The 19,115-nt window shown below is 41.6% G+C and overlaps 1 protein-coding gene across 1 annotated transcript; it reads left to right on the forward strand.

Moving 5' to 3' along the window:
* The first annotated feature begins 7,528 nt into the window (after positions 1 to 7,528).
* Positions 7,529 to 18,651, forward strand: LOC134071304 (eIF5-mimic protein 2-A). The gene is made up of 12 exons (XM_062527981.1): positions 7,529 to 7,641; positions 8,548 to 8,621; positions 8,724 to 8,900; positions 9,465 to 9,559; positions 9,753 to 9,818; positions 10,577 to 10,712; positions 12,443 to 12,552; positions 13,185 to 13,355; positions 14,111 to 14,257; positions 15,480 to 15,618; positions 15,880 to 16,002; positions 17,768 to 18,651. Exons 2-12 carry the CDS (start codon positions 8,558 to 8,560, stop codon positions 17,797 to 17,799), a joined length of 1,260 nt encoding a protein of 419 aa, XP_062383965.1. The 5' UTR covers positions 7,529 to 7,641; positions 8,548 to 8,557; the 3' UTR covers positions 17,800 to 18,651.
* Positions 18,652 to 19,115: the final 464 nt, after the last annotated feature.

Below are 19,115 nucleotides of genomic sequence, written 5' to 3' on the forward strand. Positions count from 1 at the left end.
CCTACATACACTAAGGGCCTCTTGCCCGTGGTTGATAACAAAAAGACAAAAACACACGATATAACAAAATTTCAGACACAACTAATACAATAAACTACATACAAACGCCCACAACAATCAAACAAGTGGCGCACATTGACACTAAACCAGACACTGGGCTGAGACGTAAAGACAGCTAGCGTGTCAGACAAGGCCAAGCGACATACACAACAACAGCAGGCAAAGCAGGGGTCGGCAAAGCAGCAGTGTTCCCCTTCACGTGAGCGGGGGGTGTTGCAGCTTCGCTAACCTCGACTTGCAGCCCCTGCGACGCACCAAATAATGCCATTGTAATTAAAATCTAAATAACCACGGAAGGTAAAAACTACCGAAGAGGCTACCTACTAAAGGGAAGGCAGCAACCCATTCAGGTAGCGCCCAACAGCGTTCCACCCACTCCAGTTGGTGATCGCCTTGTTAAGGCCTGGCTCAAAGGCCATAACCAGAACAAAGGAGGACAAGTGCGAACGATCAAATTATATTTATTTTACACAACTAATCAAAAGAACAAACGTAGCTATCCATGTCAGTATAATATTATGAAGAAATCAGTGTGCCTGCGAAGTGCGTGAATACGATATGGACTGAGAATGAAATGCGTGAATGCGGGAAAACAGACAAAGGAATCAAATATCACGATAAGGCCCCAAAACAACAGCCCCGCAACTCCCACAGCAGGGGTACAGCCATGCCCTTTATGCTCCGGCCAGTCAGCATCCACAGGTGCGCTAGCCACGCCCACACCGCCAGTACCTGTAATTACACACTATATTTACACCATACCCTTTAATCTTTCTCTGTCTCTCTCTCTCTCTTGCGCTTAAGATCATCTCCAGACAGGGCTACTCTCTCCATACCCCTGCTAGGGCCAAGTGCCTCCAGCAGTCCTTCCTACACACTTCAGTCAGACTCTGAAGAGAGGCCAAAACAAAAGCATAGCCTTGAAATGTGGTATATACAATGATAGATGCTTTGACTATTATTTATTGACTAACATATATTCATTTGTTGCACTCTGAAAATGTATATTGTGAAATTCACTGTTTCAATTACATCCCGCAAAATCCAGGGTAAGCGATGAATACGTAAGGTATTACGATGTAAGACAAAAATAGTAAAGAGCATTGATAAAACTTAATACAATTTTGTTCAATCGCTAACAAGCGTTTGTCGATTCAGTTGACACATTTTCAAAACTCTAAACACAGTTAGCACAGCATCGGTCTTTTGTGGCCATACCATTGACACATTTCATGTTGTTTTCACACAGTATGCAGTCAGTGAATACATTTCCACAATGCTTACATTTTCTTAACAGACAAACTATACCTCCCAACAAAATAATGGATCGTTTTTGTATTATTTTCGAATGTTAACACACAACATCCCACAATAGTCATCACACAATATTCCAAACCAGATACAGTATAAAAACCTCTGCTTCTGCAATGTTATCAATTCAAAAGCAATATATCTCAGCTGATAATAAACAAACAATCGAATAATTGACACACAGATGATATATGTTGGGTAAATTGGGCCAATCACAGCTGATTCCAGTCTATCTTCGACCCAGTGGCAGGGGTTATTTCTCTCTATTACATTGACACTTACACAGTAAAAAGAGGAGGTGATGTTTTTGGAAGCAGAAACAGAAAAAGACAAATACTGTAATGTCTGGACGAGGGAGAGCAAGAGTAAGGGGCCCAGGGAGAAGAGCAGGCCCAGTGAGAGATGCAGTGAGAGGTGCAGGAGCACTAAAGGCACGTTTAGACTTGCTGCAGACAACGCGTTCGTGTACGCATCATGGCTGCCTCGCGTATTTTGCGGTCGTTTGGTGCGTCGGTCGTGCACGTCGTCGCAAGCAAACATGACGCGTCCGCGAGATGCAATACTGATAAGAAAGTAGGGGGCGATCACTACAAAAAAAGGTGACTGCAAGATGCATTATCGACATCGAAGCTGGGGGCAATCATGAGAGTAAACAATGGCACATGCCAACTTCCACAGCTGAATGTCTCCCCCTAGTGAAGACCTCCAGTTGGGTGCGTAATGCTGCACACAGGACACAGCAGGTCGCACACGGTCGCATACGCTTACGTTTGGTCTAACGGCAAGTATAATCCCAGCCTAAGAGGAGCAGGTGCAGAGATTAGACACAGTAATATTGTGCTTTTTTTTTGTTCACCCCCTTTTTATCTGGGCTTTCTGCTGTTGTTTTTTGTTCAGAATGCTCTTGTGTTTCATGGATATTTTGTTCACTGCAATGCTGTAAAACTTTTTCTGTTCTATCATAGCCTACTGTAAACAGTATTTATACTGCACCTCCTGTAGGCCTAGTGAATAGTAAAAAAAAAAAAAAAAAAAGATTTGCATTTGAATGCATTTGAATGTGAACATTACATCTGGACATACAGTTCCCAACCAAGAAATAGTGTAAAAATGCTGGATTGCATGTTTTGCATGCAAATACCTGTAAAACTGAAACATAAAAGTCTATGCAGTTTTTGTAATGTCAACAGTAGCCAGTATTTTGAAACCTAGTGTACTCTGATTGACTGCATGTATCTTGTGAAGTGAAAACAAGCTTCATTCTTTGACAAAATAACTTTATTTTGAGTCAGGTTTCCAGTGTTTTGGTAAAGTTAGCGTGTGCAGAGAAATGACGAGTTAGTGTATATGTAACAAAATGTGATGTAACAACATGGAATGTGCTTTTGAGAGGAAAATGATCCATTTGGCCAATTGTGTTTTGTAGGTGAGAGTCTGTGTTTAGAGTTTTGAAAATGTGTCAAATGAATGGACAAACGCTTGTTAGCGATTGAAAAAAACTGTAATATTAATATATAGTAGTGTATAATAGAAATGACTAATTGTTACTGGCTCATTTGCAATACAATGTTGAGACAACTCAGTCTAACAAAATATGACAAGTTGATGGATGGCCTTAACCTTGAAATTGCACAATTGCTAGAGGCATGGAACATGTTTTGACATTACTACCTACAGTACAGTATAGGGCCTACAGCGCCCTCCACAATTATTGGCACCCCTGGTTAAGATGCGTTAAAAGCCTTAAAATAACTACAGTTTTTATTGTAGAAGCATACTCTCACACTGAAAATTGTAAAAAAAAATGTAACCTTCAACTCAAGTGAATTTTAAGGTGGGAAAAAAAAATCCCTGACTGAGAAATAATTATTCTTCATAAAATCACCTGTTCCACAATTATTGGCACCCCTAACAATTCCTAGGAAATAAATGTAACTAAAGTATTTCTGTCATTGCTGTCATTTCTACAGTAGTTTACAAAGTCGATCAGAGTATGTAAGAACATTTAATTGGTAATTCTTAACATCCTGTTTCCCTGGGCTATAAATATGACGCGACACAGGGGCCATTTCTCTTCAACATGGGAAAAACAAAGGAACACACTGAACACGCAGATGTGTGTCGACCTTCACAAGTAAGGCAATGGCTACAAGAAAATAGCCACTCGCACACCTGCCCATATCTATGGTCAGAGGAATCGTTAAGAAGTTTAAAACAACTGGAGCAGTGGTAAACAAGCCTGGAAGAGGACGCAAGTTTATTTTGCCACCATGCATTGCACAGTGAGGAGGGTGGTAAGATAACAAAAAAAAATCTCCAAAACTCACTGTTACAGAAATGCATCAAATGGTTGCATCTTGGGGTCACAAAGTCTCCAAAACAACCATCAGGCGCTGTCTACATGCCAACAAGTTGTTTGGGAGGCATGCACGGGAAAAAACCTTTCTCACTCAAAATCATAAGCACAAACGTCTGAAGCGGTACTGGGCCTTCAACGGGGACCGTGTGCTTTGGTCAGATGAGACAAAGTTAGAGCTTTTTGGCAACAAATACTCTAAGTGGGTCTGGCGTAACAAAAAGTATGCAGAATGCAGAACAGCACCTCATGCCTACTGTGAAGTATGGGGGAGGATCGGTGATGCTGTGGGCCTGTTTCTTTTCCAAAGGGCCTGGGAACCTTGTTAGGGTGCATGGCATCATGAATTCTTTGAAATACCAGGACATTTTAAATCAAAATCTGGTGGCCTCTGCCCGAAAGCTGAAGATGGGTCGTCACTGGGTCTTTCAGTAAGATAATGACCCTAAACGTATGCCCAAATCTACACAGAAATGGTTCACCAGACACCGTATCAAGCTCCTACCATGGCCATCTCAGTACCCAGACCTCAACCCCATTGAAAACCTTTGGGGTGAGCTGAGGAGGAGAGTGCAGAGGAGAGAACCCAGGTCGTTGGATGATTTGGAGATTTTGTGCAAAGAGGAATGGTCGAGGATCCCTCTTTCTGTTTCCTCTAATCTTGTGAAACATTATTAAACAAGATTAGGTGTTGTTTTATTAGCAAAAGGGGGTTGTACAAAGCATTAACATCAGGGGTGCCAATAATTGTGGCACACATGATTTGATGTAAAATAATTATTTCTTAATGTGGGATGTTTTTCCTTCTTAATAAATGCACTTGTATTAAAGGTTGGATTTTGCGCCTTTTTTCATTGTGGTCCTATATTATTTGGAAAAAAAATGAATTTATTAGAAGCTGAAGAACACATCTTAACCAGGGGTGCCAATAATTATGGAGGGCACTGTATAGGCTATAATTAAGCTAACTTAAGCTTGTTCTTTACTCTTCTGCTTGGTCAGGGCATGCATTTGTCTTGCTGTTTCCAACAGCTAGTTTAGCTTCAGCTATTTCATTTGATTTGACTTGGTTTCATAGAATAGAATATACTTTTTTGATCCTGTGAGGGAAATTAGTTGCTCTGCATTTAACCCAATTTAACCGAATTAGTGCACACACAGCACACAGTGAACACACAGTGAGGTGAATCACACATAACCCAGAGCAGTGAGCTGCCTGCCCAACCAGCGGCGCTCAGGGAGCAGTGAGGGGTTAGGTGCCTTGCTCAAGGGCACTTCAGCCGTGGACTGGTCGGGGATCGAACCGGCAACCCTCCGATTCCAAGCCCGAATCCCTAACCAGTAGGCCACGGCTGCCCCCAAATAAAGAAAATAAATATAGAAGCTTCATAAATAAAGAAGCCGTCTGGAACGTCTGTTTCCTTTAATGTCCTGTAATGACTGATCTGTGATAGCAAGTAGTAACACAAAGTTACAAAGCAAATCTACTCTGTATGTGCAGAAAGTTATAATTGATGTAGGCCTATGTACAGAATGTTGCTTTGGTTAAAAGCTTCAGGCAAATGAAAGAAGCTGCAAAAGTGCCGTGGGAGGACTATAAATAACATAAATAACAATAAAGTCAATGGCTGGACCAACTCATTAAACTTGCAATACAACAAAAATACTGTTTTAATGGATGTAATCAGCTGGAGATATTTTGTGAAAATATCTAGTGAAGATATAGCCTATTAACCTGTAATATATCCCTGCATTTAGGCATGACATAAACAGTATGATACAAACCTCCCCCAAATGCAATGCTGTCACATATTTTCTAATTCTAGGGTGGCATACCTGGTCTAAAATCACAATAATATTGGTACGATTCCCCTCAAATCGTACCAATAGACGAAAATCAGGAGGTCTGTTTCAAGGACTATTTAGGCCTTGGCTGTATGCTATAAATGTGATTTAAGGTAAATGTCGCCACCTAGTGCTCAAAAACAGGTCCACAGCCCATAACTGGCGGACATTAAATCAAACAGCATGACATCAAAATCAACATAAACACCCCCAAACTAAGTACCATTCCTATCAGCTGACCTCTCCCGCAGTCTCCCCTTTTCCCTCTCTACAACCAGGAACTCCTCGTGAACTAAACTACTCAAAACTGAAATGTGTCTGCCAATAGAGATAATGATAATCCATGTTTGATATCATTTTGAATTTCTCAGTGCGGGAAGTAAAAGAATAAAATACTAGAATAGAAAATAGTAAATACAAGATACTAGTAGATACTCGTAAATACTGTACTAGAATAGCAAAACAAGTGTCCAATATTTTTCTGTAATCTGGGAGAGAATGGTATGTATTCTGATGAATAGGCTACACTCACATACTGTACCTCCTGTTGCGATAATGATGCCCTTTGTAGATCCATGGGCCCCATATGTGCCGTCTATGTTCATTTCTGTTTTGTGATGTAATTCATGAAACCTCTGCTCTGGCTGGACTCTAAAAGGGTGGTGAGAACTTGGAGCGACCTGCTTCTCAGAGCTCCGGTGTGTGTATTTGAATCTATGCCAGGTATGGAATATCTTGACTATTAGATCTATTTTAGATTGATTGTTGTATTGATCTTTGATTGACTTTGTTGATGGTGTCTTGAATAGGGATTGATTGTAGTGCATTATTCCTGGCATTACAATAGATTGTTGTTATCTGGTAGGCTAATTTGTAACGTTAATGCTTCTAGTAGCATTTGCATTGAGCTCAATGCAAATCAAACAGGCTAATAGGCCAACTGGAAAAAACATCACGCCAATCTCTATGGTGAAGGGTATGTGATGATGTGGGGCTATTTTAATTCCAAAGGCCAAGCCAAGGGAACTTTATCAGGATGCATAATATCCTGGATCCATGAAATGGCCTTTAAAAATAAAAGCATATATGCTCCTATGGTAATTTAACATAGAGGTCAAATACTTATGCCCCCCAGCATTTAAGGAAGAACATTTACTTATTTATTCATTTACGATACATTCTTCAATCACAAAGAAAATTGGTGTCTTCAGCGGTTTGATTTTTGCTCATTTTTTCAATTAAGGCATTAAGATCAATTGTCAAATGATGATTATGTATTTTTAGGCAACTTTAGCATTATATCAAATATGTCCTCCCCACTGTAGCCTGTAGCCTATGTTGGGTTCCAAATAGACTTGATACATTCTTGTAGGCTACTAGCCTATGTGAATATATTGTTTTCCCTTGATTTTTCTGTAGCTTATGCCTATCACCCCCTTCAAAAATGCATTTGGCTATTAGCCTACATCAAAATATGAACTTTAATTAATTTCCTGGCCAAGTCCCATGATGGGCTTTCTGGTGGGACACAAAACACATGTTAGTAGCCTATGAAAAGTTGAGGAACTTGAATGCATCCTCACACAGAAGTCTGAAAGTAAGTTCGACCGAAAGATGAGTAAATTGGATCCAACACTCAGTTATGAATTCAAAGACTAGGTTGATACAGGGTGAATTATTACACCAACTCCCTCATCTGCTAAAACAGTGGTGCGTGCTCAGTAGGAATTTGCCAATTGCTGTAGGCTACGCAGGGGTGCGTTTACAAATGATCAATTCAAACACGATACATGTGAGTAATCTGTGTTAACAGATTGGACTGTTATCAACTTGAAACATATTGCGACACTTCAGGTAATTTCCTATTCTCTTTAAAGTACAAACATTCTTTGATGTTACTTTACCGAATCCTCTGAACAAAACTGTTCACATCGGCATAGTTTCAATACGCCTGCGCAGCCGCAGTGATCTCCTTGCGTTCCTGGGAAGGTTTTGTGTGGGGTTGAGGATTTCCATTGTGTTATTTTCTTCGTTGGTTCATCAGCCGTTTTTTATCTGCATTCATTTCGGTAAGTTGACTTCTAATAATGAGAGGTTCATACGTTGACACACATCGAATATTATTTGTTTTTATTCAGTCTTGCTGACCTTATGATTCTCAGGAGTAAGAGAAAATCTCTGGCCAGCTAAACTATCTAGCTGTCCAGCTAGCGGGCTAGGTTTGTCCATAGCAGGTAGCTAAAATATGTCGCTTGCTAATTAGCCTGCAAGGAATGGAGGCCAATTTGACATCGCTTGATCTTGACAAGTTAAATGAGGCTAACACGTCCATTGCTTCATCGCAGTGTTACAACATTGGCTCCTCGACAATTTAGCACACAAGCATTTCAATGTGGTGTAGCTGTCATCAGTGTTTGTGGAGTGGACCTGGGTGTCTACTAGTGATGGCTACCTTACTCCAGTCTAACGTCATTTAACCACAGCGTGTCGAGTTGAGCACGATATTGCCGGTGCACCATCTTCGGGAGGGGTGGGGGACTCTAGCTAGCTGTATGCTAAAATAAGGCAATATTAGCACCATGCTATTAAACATCATTAACTCAGCTGTGCCAATAGCCATCGAGCACGAATTCACAATACCAGGTCGTAGTGGGGTTTTTTTTGACGTTGATTCAAGATTGTTTGCTTGGCATGCCAGTGTGGCATTCAGGCTGTCAGATGTAACGGTTGACACCGTAGTTGCAGCCGTAGCTTCCGGGTTTGTGTCTTTGTGGGCACGAGGCTGGGGAAATATAACTAAAGATCCTCCGCTTTAACCCTCTCTGATATAACACAACGCTAGGCATGTCTGTCAGCCATATCATCATGCTTATGATTTACGTTAGTGTCTGTGATATTCGAAATGCAGAATTATGACATTGTGTTTGATATTAACTGTTGCAGTCTTACGTCTAACTCTATACTTTAACGTCCAGGGTGTCTTTTATGAATAATCAAAAGCAGCAAAAGCCAACGCTAACCGGCCAGCGTTTTAAGACTCGGAAAAGAGGTAACGTTAAGTGTGATGACAACTACATCTTGCGTTTGGTTATAAAAAATAGTGCATTATTTAGTGCTCCTCTTGTTGCTTACAACTTCGATGTTTTTACAGATGAAAAGGAGAGATTTGATCCTACTCAGTTTCAAGAAAGTATTGTACAAGGCTTGAATCAAACTGGCACAGATTTGGAAGCTGTGGCAAAATTCCTTGATGCCTCTGGTGCCAAGCTTGACTACCGCCGGTATGCTGAGACCCTCTTCGACATCCTGGTGGCTGGCGGAATGCTGGGTAAGTGTCAGTTTCTCCCTGCCTCTTGGGTTCGATTGAGACCCTGGCAGTCTTTGGCCTGTCTGGTGAATACTACTTCTGTGCAGTGCTGATCTGGTAACCAAGGTCATTGGTACATCATTCAGAGAGCATGCACACTGAATGTTTTGTATGAAGATGTCTGATAAATTATTAAAGGTGTTTAATTTCCTATTGTGATGCGCTATTTGGAACGTGCATTATTTTTCGATATACCGCACGGCTATGAAGTAGTGCCCTTCTTTTGGGCTTATTACACTTGAATATTAATTCGCCAATGTGAATGTAACGGTAAAAACAGCAACGTTGTGTCTAAGACAGCGGCAATATAAACAAAAATGACAGTAGCAGGGTTATAAGCGGGATAATCAACTCCGTGCCGTGCGTTTCTAGGAAAATAATGCACTTATCAGAGTGTAAAGTCCCCTCCGCCTGCGTCCTTATTACCACTTCGAACATGCATTATTTCCATCGAACCGGTCACCTCGTCGGCCGTTATCCCTTACATATCTAACTTGTTTTCTTCTCATCATGGTTGCCTCTTAGCCCCGGGTGGTACCCTGTCAGATGAGGTGACCCGCACGGATTACTGTCTGTTCACTGCAAATGAAGACCTGGAAACCATGCAGGCTTATGCACAGGTGTGTTTAAGTCTTGTCTGATTTATCATGTGGTGTGCACACACACACACACACATACACACACACATACACACACACACACACGCACGTGTAGTGCCCATGTATTTCTCTCATGTGGTGAGCTTCAGTTTTCCACATAAGGAAAATTACTCAACTTAATAAATAGTTAATGCCTTGTGTTTGTCTTCCATAGGTTTTTAACAAGTTGATCAGGCGTTACAAATACCTGGAAAAGGGGTTTGAGGAGGAGATCAAGAAGGTGAGTCTTGCCTTTTAGTGACACATCCCTTTAAGCCTGTTTGTGATGCAAAAGAACTCCACATCTTCAGCCGAATTTTGAGTGGAGTGTCTGACAATCATGAGAAGTTTATGGTAGTCGTGGTGGTCTGTCGTGGCTGGAATTGTTATGTGTGAGATTTTTAATCTTTTGCATTTTTTCCATTGTTAATGCAATCCAGATTCAGTAAAATATGTTTAATATTTTCTTGACCGGTTCATTAAACAGCCAACATCTCAATTGTTATGGTCGTGCTCATAACTAACTCCCAATTTTACTAGACACTGTTTGTACATCTACTCAATCTTGTTGTTATTATCGAGTGCGGTTGAAAAAAATCGGGAGGTCTGTACCAGGGGTGGAAATAAAAATTTGAAAATGTGAAAATCTATCAGCCATTAGCAGATTTCTGGTCAAATTAACCAGCCACTCAATGTTAAAATATGACTTTGTGTCTGAACTCTACCAGCCACTCTCACATTTTACCAGCATTTGGCTGGTGGCTGGTGCTAATTTCCATCCCTGGTCTGTACCCAGTATTATACTGATGGTTCTTCATGGGTTCAGTGGCCTCACTGCATTGATGGAAGACTCCTCCTCTCTGTCTATGTGTGAGGGAGGGACCTGTATTCAGTGTTTTATGTTTTGTTGATGTAAGCATGTGAGAAAATGAGACAATGGTTTAGTAAAGCCGTGTTGAACCACTTTCCCCTCCCCTGTCGCCCCAATGTCCTGTGCAGTTGCTGCTCTTTCTAAAAGGGTTCACCGAGTCCGAGAGGAACAAGTTGGCCATGCTGACTGGCATCCTGCTGGCCAATGGGAGCATCTCCGCCTCTATTCTGAACAGTCTCTTCAATGAGAACCTTGTCAAAGAAGGTGACCTTCATGTCCTCAGTTTTTTTTTTTTTTTTTAAATAGTCCTCTGAACTTCGATACTGGGTGATGCTACTTATTGCAAGTTAGCTTCCATGGTAGTACTGTACATGGTAGGCTGTGTGTTTCGGAGAAAATATCTCTTTTTTATTTTATTTTTTAGGGCTAGTGTAAGGATTTAGTTCAATATTCTAAATGTCTCTTTAGATAGTGCCACGTCTGATTGATGAGCATTCCTAGAACATTTACATAATTACACGGATTCAGTAGATGCGTCTCTCAATAGTGACTTGCATATCAATTATATTACTAGGGCCATAGTCCCTGGAGCAACTTGGGGCGAAGTGCCTTGCTCAAGGGCCACAAAATGGAAATTAAACTCACAACTTGTCAGGCTAAAACCAGAGACCTTCTGAGGGGAGACAGTGCTCAAAGAATCTCCCGTTGGAATGTATGGGTTTAGCTGGTAAACACAAGCATGGCAGTTGTCTGCACATATCCCCCCCCCCCCCCCCCTTCCACCACCAAAAGTTGACATGTGAATACACCTTGCCAATCATGTGGTATTTTGTGAATACATCGCACCAATCATGTGTTGTGATCTTGCCGCTGGAGGGAGATCGTGTTGTAAAGGCCAGTTCAATCACAAGATCCGCGACGAGCTGCAACATTCTAAAAACCAGCGACTTTCTGTTCTAAAACTGGGATGTTCAGACCACTACAACGACATTAAAACGGCAACAATGTTACCATAACAACAGTCTAGGCGTGAGGACAAGGTGGACGTTTTTTGCCAACGTCACAACAGCTCCGCGCAAAAGTGTTCTAAAACTCTGCAACTAAGATTTGACATGTTGAATGTTTAGCGACGGCTTGAAACTGCTTGCAACTTTTGATTCACACCGCCGCAACTGCTCTCCGCAACCGTCTCAGACAGTCGCGAATCTGTGGTTTGAACTCGCCTTGAAGTCTTGCGCTCGCACAGTTCCGCCCGATATAGATGCCCAGAATGCATTGCAATATGGCGGCCGAGGGGAGAGACTGGCCAAAAAGGACTTTGCTAATGGATACACAGGCACACAGACACACAGTTGCATGTCAGTCACCATTATGTTAAGCCCGCCCATCGACTCTATAGACGATGTGATTTGTCTGGTGATTCTTCCCAAGCCCAGGTCCCAAGCTCTATGGAGCGTTGCTAGACTGCCCCGGCAGCCAGGTTAGATTTCCTGCCGCTAGGGGCGTCTAGATTTCTAGGCTAGAAAATAACATTTTGATGTAAGCATTTTGCTTGGGTTGGGAAACGGCAGGAAAAAGTTTTGAGTACCACAGGCCTAGTGCATGAGATGCACAGCTCTTATGATTGGTGAGCTTCACTGTCAATCACATAAGGAGGACGACATGAATATAAAAATCATAACTGTGACCAGATTAACCATACACGTTTAGTTGCCTTTGTGCAGCCCTAGTCGGTAACTGGATCTCCTTAAATTGGCGAGGATGGCAGCCTTGGGGCTTTTTTGTAGGTGAATTTCAGAGGTCAGTGGCTGCAAAGAAATCTCTACAAATGTGTTCTTGCACAGTGTAGTCATTTTATTCTGACAATGGCTATGATGGTGACGGTGACATTCTACTAGTGTCATTCTGAGTAGTCTCTTCCTCTAGAATCTGGTCAAACAAAGTGTCCTCCTATTTCAGTGTGTAATGATTGTCTCTGATCGTCTCGGTCGTAGGTGTATCGGCTGCCTTTGCTGTGAAACTGTTCAAATCCTGGATCAATGAGAAGGACATCAACTCCGTCGCTGGCATGCTTCGCAAGGTTGGCATGGACAATCGTCTGATGGTACGTCTGAACACATTGCCAATAATACATTCTAATAATAATTCCCCATGCCCCATTTCTGGCAAAAAGGTTGATACTTGAACCCTTAAGTCTAATTGTTGAGCTAATTTGATAACTAGGGAAAATCAGTTTGCTAATTGAACACCATGGGCAAGACCTTAACTGCTAACATTGATGAGTTAGCTTCATGCATTGGCTATAATTCAAAACTTGTTGATAGACTTTGCACTTTGCCCGCCTCTTAGATTTGGTCCCTTGAGCTTGAACACCCAATTAAAATACACACGTCCCTTGCATGCTTATGACTCAACTGGCTGGGTGTGTTTGGGCAAAGGTCTGAGATAGTGTGCCTGATTCACATTTTCAGAGACAGTCTTTGTATGAAAACCAGATTGTGTGTGTGTGTGTGTGTGTGTGTGTGTGTGTGTGTGTGTGTGTGTGTCCGCGCATTGAACAGATGATGTGATGGACTATGGAGGGCAGTTTCCTGAGTTCAACAAAATTGTGTCTTGGCTTAGAATTAATGACCTCTTGTTGTCTCTATCGACTTTTGCCTTTTTTTTTTTTTTTTTTTTCTTGGAGTAGCACAAGTTGGTATCTCATGATCCTCATGGTTGGCCTCTCTCTCTCAGGAGCTTTTCCCTGCAAACAAGCGAAGCTGTGAGCACTTTGAGAAGTACTTCACCGACGCTGGGCTCAAAGAGTTGTCCGACTTCGCCCGCAACCAGCAGTCCATTGGGGCGCGCAAGGAGCTACAGAAGGAGCTTCAGGAACAGATGTCTCGTGGGGACAACTTCAAAGATGTAAGCCTGGCCCTGACCAATCCTCTCAGCCAGTTTGATAGTATGGATAACGATATTTTATTGCCATTCTCTGGCAATGTCCACACATAGCCAGGCGCTTTTAAAGGCCAAGAATTTTTAAATGCATTTTGGCCACACAGAGGGTGCCTCTCAACTTCTCTCCTCGATGCTCGATCCTCCAGGCTCGTTCTCACTGAGCTATAGCTAACACTGGATAGGGTATCACGTTGTTGTCAGTGAGGACGAGGACAAAGGAAGGAAGGGAGGATGTATAAAATACGAATGCGTTTTTGCATGTGGATAGGGGAAAGCTGGGTTTCTGGGTTATGACATTTTGCCTTTTACTAGTCTACTAGTGTAGGTGTACAAGTAGGTGAGCAAGTGTGAGAATGGGTAGACGTCTGTAAAATGGGACCAAATGCAGCATGTCCTGATATGAAACCGTGGTGATAATGGCTGCAGATATCTAGCCCAGATATCAGGTAGCGTCATGATGATACCCAAATCAGGAACCTGCTAGTCAGCTACCACGTGGGCTGGTGTTTCTTGCTTACATTTATACATACTTTATATATTTATACACACACACACACACACACACACACACACACACATATTGGTAATGATTATTGTTTTATTCCATTTACATGATCACTTGAATAACCAGATAACTACAAAAAACGTGATGATGAGTTCTTTAGTGTGCATGTAAACACGCTCAGTGAGTAAGTCCCTCCATGTGCTGCCGTACCCAGATAATAACCTATGTGAGGGAGGAGATGAAGAAGACTAGCATCTCAGAGCAGACCATGATCGGGATCGTGTGGACCAGCGTCATGAGCTCCGTGGAGTGGAACAAGAAGGAGGAGCTGGTCACTGAACAAGCCATCAAACACTTGAAGGTGAAGACTCATTTAAAATCACACAGAAAAATGTTATTACCCGTATTTTCCGCACTATAAGGCGCACTGTTAATGAATGGTCTATTTTCAAACTTTTTTCATATATAAAGCGCACCGGACTATAAGGCGCATTAAGCGAAACAAAACCGATAAGTCAGTCAGTCAAACTCTTATCAAACACTTTCACAATAACATTTTGACGGAGCGCCGTGTATCACACAAAATCAATTTGAGGTCCTGAATTATTCCATATATAAGGCGCTCTGGATTATAAGGCGCACTGTCTTTTTTTGAGAAAATGAAAGGCTTTTAAGTGCGCCTTATAGTCCGGAAAATACGGTATTAATATCGGATAATGGTGCCTAAAGCACACCAAAAATATTAACATGAGAAAAAGGTGCCTAAACCTTTGGCTGTTCTTGTAGTAGTGTTCATACAAGCTTATTTTTTTGTCTCTTTTTTGTATACAATGGATTACTTGTTGTTTGTTGTTGTTGTTTCACACAAGCTTACTTCACACACCACTTGGAGGTGCAAACAATGTCGAATTTCTTATGTGTTTTCAATGGTGATTCAGCGTTTGTTTATACCTCTAACAGTATGGCGTACCTGGTTACCCACAGGTTACCGCTCAAAAATGCTCACAAATACCCGTATGTTTGGGTGAAAGGATATTGCATGTTTTCACCCATCTCCATTTCCTGTGAACTGGCACCCGAAGTGCAGTCACCTATAGTTTTACCCTGGAAATCCAGAGTTCTTGCGAGAGCACAATTTGAATTGTGTCTGCAAGATACTCTGGCAATGAGCAATGATGCACATTACTTTTACCCCAGGCATCAGGGGAAACCAATCACATCGGTGTATCTGATAAAGGCGGGCAAGAGGCGAGCTAAACTGATGATGACAGTGCTGCAATGTTCAAATTCAGTAAATATTGGTCGTAGTGTTATCCAATTGCTTCAAAGTCCGGAATCAGTCAGAGTAAACATTGGTCGTAGTATTATCCAATTGCGTGCAGTGAGATTTTCAAATGCTTGCTTGGTGCCGGCCCTCAAATTGGGCCATTACATTATTCGTGGCCAGACCCTTAATCTGAAAGATTACCAGGGTTTGGATTTTCCATGCTACTATAGTTTCGTTTGATATATTACAATAAATTGGCCACTTCAGTGTGATTTGGAGTCCTGTCTGAACTAAACAAGCCATTCTGTGTCCACAGCAATACAGTCCTCTCCTAAAGGCCTTCACCTCCCAGGGCCTGTCTGAGATCACGCTCCTGCTGAAGATTCAGGAGTACTGCTACGACAACATCCACTTCATGAAGGCCTTCCAGAAGATCGTCGTGCTCCTCTACAAAGGTACAAAGCTACTGGCCATGCCTCGTTGATTGGGATGTCCAGCTCATTGACAGGCACTCTGGGTGCATGAACCTGGGGGGGCCAGGTTCGTGCCCCCATTGGGGGTGCCAATACTCTGTGCCCTCGAAATGGATATCTATGTAAAACAATTTCGTATTCCTTCTGGTATAATTTTTCAATGTGTCATTTGTGTGTCAAGATTTTGATGGGGTGTGTATTGAAAGTGTTTTATTTATTTTATATATTTTTTCCATTGTACAGCGGATGTTCTGAGCGAGGAGGCCATTTTGAAGTGGTACACGGAAGCTCACATGGCTAAGGGCAAGAGCGTTTTCCTGGAGCAGATGAAGAAATTTGTTGAGTGGCTGAAGAATGCGGAAGAGGGTAAGACAGATCCCACACTTTGGCTGTTCGGAACGTCTGCCTGCTGCCCCTAAATAGAAAACTGTCTCACTAGACATGAATTTGGATTGAATGCATCTTTTTGAGAATGAGCGAAGCACTGTAGAATCTTAGTTAACACTACGGTATGACGTTAGCGAAAGCTAGTCATTAAACTAAACTGGCTTATGGAAGTTACGAGGCTATATTAGTTTGATAGGCAGCACATATATCAGACCAGACACCATCATTGGTTACAACAATGGTACAGTATAATCCCTGTTATTGCTCCACCATCTTTGTGAGCCCAATTCACAGCAATCGGCACCAGCAACAAGTCTTATTTGAGCGTCCCCCCTTGCCGGTGAAGATACCATGAGTCAGAGGATTATACACACCAAATAAGTTGTATTCGTCCATGGACTGTACATAAACTACTGTTAAGTGACATAGTTGGCAGCAAGATGTAACCGCTAACTAGCATAACCGCCAGCTAACTAGCGAGCCTCTTGTTTCATTAAGTTGGTGACGTACTGTACATCGTTTGAGACGACAGATGTAGTCCACTGAGCGGATTTGCACAAAACTAGCATAACTTTTAAAGTCTATCGAACAACAGAACTCTATTGACGTGAAAAATTATCTTTTAAATTCACACACATCACATGTGAAATGCACAGTACAATTCGAACGGGACCAAATAATAATTATTATCTCTCCATTGACTCCCATTCATAATTTTTCACGATTTAGGTCCAATGGAGTGGAAGTAGATGCGCGTCACTTAGGTTCCCTATTCGCACTGCGCTTGCTGCCTCGCTCAACAGTTGGATATCTTAAAAGGCAGCCGTTTTTAGGTTTCAAACAGACCCTCTGTTTGATTCTAAACTGAGGAAAATTGTGTGTGTGTGTGTGTGTGTGTGTGTGTGTGTGTGTGTGTGTGTGTGTGTGTGTGTGTGTGTGTGTGTGTGTGTGTGTGTGTGTGTGTGTGTGTGTGTGTGTGTGTGTGTGTGTGTGAGGGCAGCAACAATTACTTTTTTAGTTGCCAATTATTCATCAACTATTGTGGTAAGCATTTAGTTGGTTTGTGCGATTTTTAAGGAAAATACGGCAAAGTTCTGCGACTGCAGGTAGGGCTTGTAAGATTTGAGGAAAATAGCTTTTGCAATTAGATTTTTTCGAAATCATTTTTGAAAGTCAAACTTCAGTTTAATTTTCCAAATTTCTTTGGGCCACTTCTGATGGGTGAGCTTCACATTTTATCTATCAAACAACTGATTGATTAATCAAGACAATAATCTACAGATTAATCGATTATGAAAATAATTGTGTGTGTCTGTTGGAGGATGAAGGGTTTGGATAGATCTCTTGGTGATTGTCATCATAATGAGCTTCAAGTTGGCCCTGAGGTTGTCACCCCGTAAATGTCAGTTTATAGATCATACCTCAGAACGGTGATTGGTTAGCACACGTCTCAGTCAAATGCGACGGCTGGCAACTAGGGGCTGTAAAATCTCGTCTCCCTTAATATATTTTATGTTGATTGAAATGATGTGAGAATGTTCCCTCTACATGTTGATATGAATTGTGTGACTAACTTACTATATGTCATTTTAATTTGTGTGTGTGTGTGTGTGTGCCTGTGTGCCTGTGTGTGCCTGTGTGTGCCTGTGTGTGTCTGTGTGTGTGTGTGTGTGTGTGTGTGTGTGTGTGTGCCTGCGTGTGTGTGTGTGTGTGTGTGTGTGTGTGTTTGTTTGTCTCCTTACAGAATCTGAGTCTGATGAGGAAGAAGGGGACTGAAACCTCACTGTTAAAAATCCACTACTGGAACAAGAGCAGTAACTGGAGCAAGGAGAGCAGTAGAATGTTTCGTTACAGAAGTGCTTGTCTGTCTACTTTTGTTTTATTATTTTGAAGTATGGTTCTACCTCCTGGTCTTTTTTTCTTAACCATAACATTTAGATGTCATTTAAGGGCTTAAACAAAAAAAAAAGGTTCATTTTAATATTTTTTATTTCTTTTCTTTTCTAATCCGAAAGGTTTAGAGTTCACACAGCACAAATTAAGTAGTAAAACAACAATAATTTCTTCACTTTTGGAGCGGTCAGGCGTTGACTTAAGAATCGATTGACCATTTTTATTGTTTTTACCATTATAGTTGTAGTAAAGCCTTGTTACTTCCAAATTGTGTACATTCCATTCAATTTAATGGCACTTTTGTTTCTCTATTGGCTCCAAGTTGACCTTTTATTTATATTTATTTCCCCCCCTCCCTCCCCCTTTTTTTTTGTATTCTTGTGCGGATGCCTTTTTAGCGCCCCCTACAGATTCCCTGGTGACATTTCTCATTGGGAAGTTATTGCCAAAGCTATAAGCCCTTGCTCTTGTCATAACTCCTGAATGAGCAATTAGATAGCCTTTTTTGTCTTTCTGTTATGGAAATTGTACAGAACATTAAGGGATCTGATGGCGGTAGTCAGTCACCATCCCCTCAAGCGCCCCTAATCAAGTTCAGGCTTCCTCTTCTTTTCCTTGCACAGACGTCAAGTGTAGGATGTTTTGTCACCCTCTCAATTGATGTCATGAATTTCCTCAATCTGATGACAAGATCGCCCTCTTTTTTTTTAAAACTAAATAAAGACACTGAGGTAATTCTACTGTCTTCCTTGTCTCTTTCAACATGTGGTTTCTCATAACGTTTCATTCACTTCAACTTGAGCTGTAGCAGTAGAACTGTGTAGTTTAAAACTTATCCATAGCTTTAAAGGGATATTCCGCCATTTTTGGAAATAAGCTCTTTTTCTACCTCCCCTCGAGCAAAACAATTGATATTTACCTTTTTCCCGTTCATCCAGACATTCTGTGAGTCTGGCGATACAACTTTTAGCTTCAGCAGCGAGCAGGGGAGATGCTAATGGTCTAATCCGATTCAATCATCTATGCTAGGCTGAAGCTAAAAGTTGTTATCAATTGTTTTGCTCGAGGGGAGGTGGAAAATGAGCTTATATCGAAAAAAAAAAAAAAAAAAATGGCAGCATATCCCTTTAAGGTTTTTCATTTATTCTAGGCCAAGGAAAAGCACACAGGCCTGATCTGTGCTGGGCTGCAGAAATCCA

Source organism: Sardina pilchardus, chromosome 23 (assembly GCF_963854185.1).
Source record: "Sardina pilchardus chromosome 23, fSarPil1.1, whole genome shotgun sequence".
NCBI classification, from domain to species: Eukaryota; Metazoa; Chordata; class Actinopteri; order Clupeiformes; family Clupeidae; genus Sardina; species Sardina pilchardus.

Excerpts from the sequence above, each read along its gene's own strand:
- LOC134071304 (XM_062527981.1), top strand. The coding sequence starts at position 8,558 with ATGAATAATCAAAAGCAGCAAAAGCCAACGCTAACCGGCCAGCGTTTT. Across the intron at positions 8,901-9,464 it reads GGTGGCTGGCGGAATGCTGG|CCCCGGGTGGTACCCTGTCA; the intron begins GTAAGTGTCAGT and ends GTTGCCTCTTAG. Across the intron at positions 14,258-15,479 it reads AAGCCATCAAACACTTGAAG|CAATACAGTCCTCTCCTAAA; the intron begins GTGAAGACTCAT and ends CTGTGTCCACAG.